The sequence below is a fragment of the Coregonus lavaretus genome (genome assembly GCF_964263955.1).
Source record: "Coregonus lavaretus genome assembly, chromosome: 2".
Lineage (NCBI taxonomy): Eukaryota > Metazoa > Chordata > Actinopteri > Salmoniformes > Salmonidae > Coregonus > Coregonus lavaretus.
The window spans coordinates 4,010,962-4,018,868 of NC_139989.1; the positions used below are offsets into that span (position 1 = coordinate 4,010,962).

A 7,907-nucleotide genomic window follows, 5' to 3' on the forward strand; every position below is an offset into this window, starting at 1 on the left:
AATCAAAAGTTAGATCTAGAATCGGCTTCCTATTTCGCAACAAAGCCTCCTTCACTCATGCTGCCAAACATGCCCTCGTAAAACTGACTATCCTACCGATCCTTGACTTCGGCGATGTCATTTACAAAATAGCCTCCAACACTCTACTCAGCAAATTGGATGTAGTCTATCACAGTGCCATCCGTTTTGTCACCAAAGCCCCATATACTACCCACCATTGTGACCTGTACGCTCTTGTTGGCTGGCCCTCACTACATATTCGTCGTCAAACCCACTGGCTCCAGGTCATCTATAAATCACTGCTAGGCAAATCCCCGTTTTATCTTAGCTCACTGGTCACCATAGCAACACCCACCCGTAGTCTGCGCTCCAGCAGGTATATCTCACTGGTCATCCCCAAAGCCAACACCTCCGTTGCCCGCCATTCCTTCCAGTTCTCTGCTGCCAATGACTGGAACGAACTGCAAAAATCTCTGAAGCTGGAGACTCTTATCTCCCTCACTAACTTTAAGCGTCAGTTGTCAGAGCAGTTTACCGATCACTGCACCTGTACACAGCCATTCTGAAATTAGCCCACCCAACTACCTCATCCCCATATTGTTATTTATTTTGCTCATTTGCACCCCAGTATCTCTATTTGCACATCATCTTTTGCACATCTATCATTCCAGTGTTAATACGAAATTGTAACTATTTTGCACTATGGCCTATTTATTGCCTTACCTCCATAACTTACTACATTCACACACACTGTATATATATTTTCTGTTGTATTTTTGACTTTATGTTTTGTTTACCCCATATGTAACTCTGTGTTGTTGTTTTTATCGCACTGCTTTGCTTTATCTTGGCCAGGTCGCAGTTGTAAATGAGAACTTGTTCTCAACTGGCTTACCTGATAAAGGTTATATAAAGAAATAAATAAAAATAATCCACTTCATCATCCGCTTCCGCCATCTTTTCGCCGGCATTAAACCCATTTTTCACGTTCCTGATCTGAAATCATTTTACCCAACCCCTATGTGAGTTTAGTCATTAAGGTATAAAATCAAAACTGACATTAGATCAGCACAAAGGGGACAAATTCGTTGTAGCTTTTTTTTATTTTCGTGCAGGCAATATGAAGGCACTCTTGAATTCTGTTTTAGAAGGACGAGTTTCGGGTCCTTCGATCTTTCTTTCCACCGTACCCGCCATCTTGCGAACTACCGGGGGTAAGATGTGCTCCGTTTTTAAAGACCGTAAAAGCATAAAATATAGTTTTAAATGCATGTAAATACATTGATATGTGTGTTAAAGCATACTCTACATTTGAGGCCAGAAATAATCAGTGAAAGAACGTCTGTGTGGCATATATTGACATGATTAGTGAATGGGGTAGCAGCGTGGCTTCACATGTGGGCCTAGCCACTGCAGCGTTCGCAATAATTGCCGGTTTCTTAGGAATTTACAATGTTGGCATAACCAGATAGCAAATATGGCATGTCCTGTAAAATAACATAACTGTCACGTTGAAGTAAAGTTAACTTGTCAATCTGGGGAAATTAAGCGCTATCGGTATTGGACAGAGTTTGCGAGCTAATTAGCTTTAACTAGCTCTGTTGTAAATCTTGTGTTTTGACTGACGTGCCATGTTTTAAATGCCCCCTTTATAATTGTTAATTAGTATAGTAGCTACCGATGTGTTCTTTACAGTCAAGTTAACTTTGTCAACAGATTGTAATTGTCAGGCGAACGTTAGTCAGACCAGGGTATTGTAAGCTAGCTAGCTAAATGTAATATACAGGGTTTAATTACGTTTTTGTATGTGACAGTAATGCATCCATTGACTTGACTAAATCCGAGTCTACATCATTCTCAGCCACCCTTGTAACCATACATTTTACAGCCACTGTAATGAAGAATGTATACTTTGCCATTGGGTTTCACTAACGTGAATGTCCATGTTCCAGTAATCAGGCATCATGACTAACACAAGAGGCAAGAGGAGGGGGACGAGATACATGTTCAGCCGGGCCTTCCGCAAGCATGGTGAGTTCATATCAGAAAGACTGAAGATATACTGAAATGCCTTAAGTTGCTTTGAGTTATTTAAAAGAAAGCACGCAAGGTTAGGGGTGTTGCTGGCATGAATCCACACTTGAGAAGCCTTCATTAGCTACTCTTAAGGCCATCTTAGAATTGAGTTTTGGTTGGTTGTGAATAGTATATGTACTTTGTTTCTCAGGCCCCATTCCCCTGTCCACATACATGCGTATCTACAGGAAGGGAGATATTGTTGACATCAAGGTAGGTGTTCCACTTTTTCTAGGTGTTTACTGGTAGTGACTGCACTTTCACTGAATTGGTTATATTTTGCTCTTTCGACTTCCCCCAAAACAGAATTCTTAAGATTGTGAATGTCTCTCCTCCAGGGTACAGGTACCATCCAGAAAGGAATGCCTCACAAGTGCTACCATGGCAAGACTGGCAGAGTCTACAACGTAACCCAACATGCTGTCGGCATCATTGTCAACAAGCAGGTCAAGTAAGTACAAAGCAATCTGTGGAGGGGTATGGCAAATTGTCACTATCCATTTCCTTTCCAGCTTGGCCATGTAATGCTCGTTCATAAATTAAAAGGATGTAATTTCAATATCTTTAAAGGAAGGTTGATGTTGCAGAAGTCTGTCGCATCTCAGAACCCCATCTTCACTTTGCCACAAGGGCTGTCCTATGTCCTAAGTGGTCATTCACGTGGGGGACAGTATTTGTCCTTCAGCAACTGGCAAGCACCTACTGTACGTTTTTAACTAGGGTTGTTGAAGGAGACACTTAAAAAAAGCCATTCTGAGTTGAAGTTCATTGCGTAACATGAGTATTTCGATATTCATTGGAAGTGTAATGTTTTCTGTTAAGTCAGGAGGTCAATTACGTTGCATACATCTCTTATGTAAGTGACCAGTAGCCTTTTGTATGTCTCTGATTTAATTCAGAGCTGAAAGCCATGTCCCCTTCTCTCTGTAGGGGTAAGATCCTGGCCAAGAGGATCAACGTGCGTATTGAGCATGTGAAGCACTCTAAGAGCAGGGACAGCTTCCTGCAGCGTGTCAAGGAGAATGAGAAGAGGAAGGTGGAGGCCAAGCAGAAGGGCACCTGGGTCGAACTGAAACGCCAGGTATGGAGAGCACGTTTACCTGGGCCGTTATCAGTAGTGTTTTAATGCTATATTAAGCGGCCTGTACACCCTCCAGGACCAGGCTTGTTGGTCACTATTCTACGTAATTAAACAGTCCAGATTTAAGATATAAAATGGACACCAACGCTGATCTAGTGGAATGTTGCGTCAATCCAGTTCTGTTGCTTGGTTGATGCATTCTGTAATGTTAATTCAGCCATGTCATTATTTCTGATACATAGTCCTTTGAATTGTTTGTATTTTAAGTAGTGGCATCTCATCTGTGCATTTGTCGTTTCCTCTTCATCTCTCCCTGCAGCCCACTGCTCCCCGTGACGCCCGCTTCGTCAGCACCAAGGGCAACCAACCCCAGCTGCTGGAGCCCATCCCATATGAGTTCATGGCATAACTGTGCTGACCAAAATACAAAATGTTTATACACAACCATTTGTGTCGACTTGAGTCTCTTATGGATGCACGATACCACGGCTTAGTCACTATTACTGCATGTCCAAGACTGGGGGAGAGAGTGAGAATATGAGTGAAGATCGAGTGGTACAGTTTAATGTAGGGTCTAACCAGGAAGACTGAAGTTGCTGCTGTCGTTCAGTAATGGTTCTCCTCCAGTGATCACTCAAAGTGAATTGAAATTAAATGCTATTTCTATTTCACCGGCGAGCTGAGAATGACAAGCACAGTAGTCTCAAAGTACATACAGCTTCAACTCAAAGACCCACTAAGAATACTAAACTTGAGTTAGCCCTTCTCAAAAATGTGGCGTGTGCAATCAATTGCTTGCCCAAAATAAAGCAGACAATCTGGGGGTATATTGAGTAGAAAGGCTTGAACATATTGTGAATATGTCTGTGTACAGGGCAGACATGATTTGTGCCAAATTATCAATCTACATGCAACATTTTAAACTTTGCACCCTGTTGAATGTACCCCTGGTATGTCTGTTGGAGTGCCAGTCAGTCCAGCAGAGGGCAATGTGCACCAGGATAAGTGCCATGTTATGTATGCCTATGAGCTGCAGTAGGCCACTTCTGTTTTCAATGTGAGAAATTACATTCCCGTGACTGATTGAATATCCAGGTTCCTGAGAATACATTTCCAGAGAAAGCAACGCACTAAACAGTGATTGTGTCCTTGGTGACCCCATTCTCCGAAGGTGTCTCGGGGAGAGGGATATGCAAAAAAATAAATAATAATCCAGATCACATGCGTATTACACACTTGTAGATGAGTGAAATAGGACAAATATAAGCACCCTCCATATTATTATGAGTAGAGGACACTGATTTGGCCGTTTGTACTCAAAGGACATTTGGTGCTCAATCACAGCATTGGCTGAGAGTAAATAGTATACATTGCATGCATTGTTCTTCATTTAAGTGTTACATCTTTCTGGTTACGCGACCATGCAGTCATGCCTGTTATGTGTGTTTGTCTGTGTGCTCTGGGGTTGGTGTGTGTGTGGGCAGTAGGGACCACCTCTGCCGTATCTTGACATGTGCTGTTTAATCAGTGGAGGCTGACTGGATATCTGACAAATACTGTATGTTATCTCAGTACTTTACCCAATATTTACTCCAATTAGGACCAGTTTCCTGAGATAGTAGCAGCAGCTGGAAGGGGTAGATAGAAAGAGAAAACAAACTTTCTCTCGAGTGTTTCCATTTTTTTCAGGTATAATGAAGCATATCATGAATGTTAAGATATGACAATTTATCATTTTGTTTTTTGAAATGTCCACTACAGAAGACATTTCTTGATAAGCTCTTATTTAATATGATACAATTATTACACAGCCCTGACAACTCACTTAACTAGTCCTGAGTTATTCACTTACTAGACACAATTTGAATATCAAACTCACAAAAATGATAATAATTGTGCTTCTTTTCAAATGTCCATAAAATGTGCTAATTTTGACAGCAGACATTTTTTTAAGAACCAGGAAAATAAAGTGGTAATGTCACATCCTCACATGTGATATTATTGAAAAGCCCAGAATGTCCTTCCAAAGGGACACAGTGGCATGTATGGCCTCAGAGATACGGACCAAGAACTGATGTCTACAAGAGAGAACAAAAATGAATTGCTGGGTCTCAGGAGGCTATATAACCCTCCATAAGACCGTAACCCTCTGTTATCTCTGGCTGTCTCCCTAAGGGTAGAAGATACAGACACCTGCCTTATCAAACTGGTGTAATAAGTCTCCAACAAGCTGAATTAACACATGAACCCAAAATCAATGTGATCAATCAGCAAGGCACATCCAAATCCCTGTTTATTGATCAGTATAGACTACATTGAGGCCTGGGTGTTGTTCAGATAACGTTCTATGGTGTTGGGCACCTACTGTTTCACCTATCTTTCTTTTCTCATAGTGATATCAGTCCTGCCAGATAGAATATACAAGGATATGACAAATAGTGTGAGAGAAATAAGGACATTTACAGAAACTGTGTGTGGGATTGTATTACTATCCATGTGGGTACCGGAAATCTGCCAAAATCCCAACAAGGATACTAAAACAAGGAAAATTCTCCCTTGTGGGGACATTTCCCAGGTCCCCATGAGTACAAATGATATTTTAGGTTCAAGGGTTAGGTTTAGGGTTACAGAAAATAGGATTTTTAATGGAAATACATGTTAGGTCCCAACAAGGATAGTCAAATATATAATGTGTGTGTGAATTTGCTGTCACAGACAGAACAGGCCTTCATCTGGAGTGCTGACTCATGGGAGTTACTGATTGAAGGAGGAAAAAGTAAACAGTCTGAGGGACAGTGAGTGAGGAGAGAGAGAGAGGAGGGGGAGCGTGGAACGGGACATGTGGGTAAAAGCAGTGGATTACTATGTGCTCCTTAATCACACGCGTTTGACACACAGATTGAGGCTGTCGAGGCTGTCAACTCAGCCAGTAGCCCAAAGCAGCCGTATCGACCCTGTGTGTCACACATTAACCACAAACACACACCGCTGGTGGAGGGTGGAGAGCAGAAGCTATATGAGATGATATAACGACGGACATCTTACTGTCTCTCTCTTCCTATCACAATATTCCCATGATTTCATGTTGTTCTCTCAACCCTGCTCGTTTCACCTCTCTCTCTCTCTCTCTCTCTCTCTCTCTCTCTCTGTTCTCCTTATTGTCTCTGGCCTGATTAGAGGGGTGTATTTGTGTCAGTAATGTGAGGGAGGAGTGTGTTTGTTTATGTGTGTGTGTTTTGGGGGGTTGACAATGGAGCTAGGAAATCCCAGGCCAAACACAGAACACACTGTATCTCTCTAGGTGATAGTGGACAGATAGGGTCTTTCTCCCCCCTATACTTGTCAGGAGTAGTTATCAGTGGAGACCATGGTCATCCACAGATACAGAGCCAGGGTTATCGATCCCGTCCCCTGTCAGTGGAGGGATTGGGACTGTGCGGGAAAGGCTGATAACGGTGGCAGCTGACCCAGGCCGGGTGACCTGAAGCGTGGGAGGGAGCAGAGGTAACACCCTGGGGTTCTCAATAGGCCTCATTCAGAGAAGCCATTCTAAGGTTTCATACCAGATCATGGCACATGCATGGTAGTTGGTCTCTAGTCGTTAGGTAATGTACAGACCATATTGGATTGAAGATTTTCTGATTTCTGATTTGGGTCAAGCTTTCCTGAATTCAGAAATAGGCTACCTAAATTCACAATTAAAGTATCCTTGTGGAAACATATTATACTGTTAATCCAATCAAGTCTAAATAAAGAGCAGTGTCATAGAATTGGGAGTGGTTTGAACTGTCCACAGGATTGGATGAGTCAGGTTTGAAGAGGATCACATTGGGACAGAGCAAGAGAATGAAGACTGGGTTGTGACTGTAAATCACACCTATCATAGAACAATATGGAGGAGGTTGATAAGACCACGATTAGGGCTGTAAATTTCACGTGTGTGTGAAGACTGGAGACAGAGAGTCGCTCAGCTCAGACTGCAAACGCACACACACACACCACAGACAGAAGATAGCAATGCAGTGTCAGGAGCCTGGATGACAGTTTTAAAGCCTACAATCAATCAGAGAAAGGCAAGCTCAAAGACCTGAATCGCAACAACTGCTGTTCAGTAAAAATGATCAATGACTAGTCTAGTCTACTGAATTCACCAATAACAGATAGGACTAATCTAGGTCTAGGAAATCAGAGCCAGAAACACAATCACATCCATTTGCAAGAGTGGCTATTTTGCTTCAATCTCAAGCAGTAGCCTATTTCATTGTAGGCCATGAATGTAAGTTTAAAGCTGCAATATGTAACTTTTTGGACGACCCAACCAAATTCACATAGAAATGTGTGTTATAGATCTGTCATTCTCATTGACAGCAAGTCTAAGAAGCGGTAGATCTGTTCTCTGTGCGCTATTTCTATGATCCCGTGCTTAAATTTCGTTTTTGTTTCTTTTACTTTCGGTTTTGTACACCAGCTTCAAACAGTTGAAAATACAATATTGTGGGTTCTGGAAAATATATTTCACAGCGGTTTAGAAAGTACAATGGCTCTCTACACTATACTTGCTTGTTTTGTTACATAAACTGAAATTAAGCGAACGATTAGAATTTTAGCAACCAGGAAACGGCAGAGAGATTTCTGCATAGTGCATCGTTAATTAACCCATAGAGATAGATAGAGGACTCTAGTGCCCAAACGCCTGTTGTGGCATGGGCAGTGCCATTGGACTTCCACCATTTTTAAGTAGTCAACTGGG

The 7,907-nt window shown here is 42.0% G+C and overlaps 1 protein-coding gene across 1 annotated transcript; it reads left to right on the forward strand.

Moving 5' to 3' along the window:
• Window positions 1–1,126: 1,126 nt before the first annotated feature.
• LOC311144041 (large ribosomal subunit protein eL21-like) lies at window positions 1,127–3,601 on the forward strand. The gene is made up of 6 exons (XM_084179977.1): window positions 1,127–1,214; window positions 1,953–2,031; window positions 2,228–2,289; window positions 2,415–2,527; window positions 3,007–3,157; window positions 3,477–3,601. Exons 2-6 carry the CDS (start codon window positions 1,965–1,967, stop codon window positions 3,564–3,566), a joined length of 483 nt encoding a protein of 160 aa, XP_084036103.1. The 5' UTR covers window positions 1,127–1,214; window positions 1,953–1,964; the 3' UTR covers window positions 3,567–3,601.
• The last annotated feature ends 4,306 nt before the right edge of the window (window positions 3,602–7,907 follow it).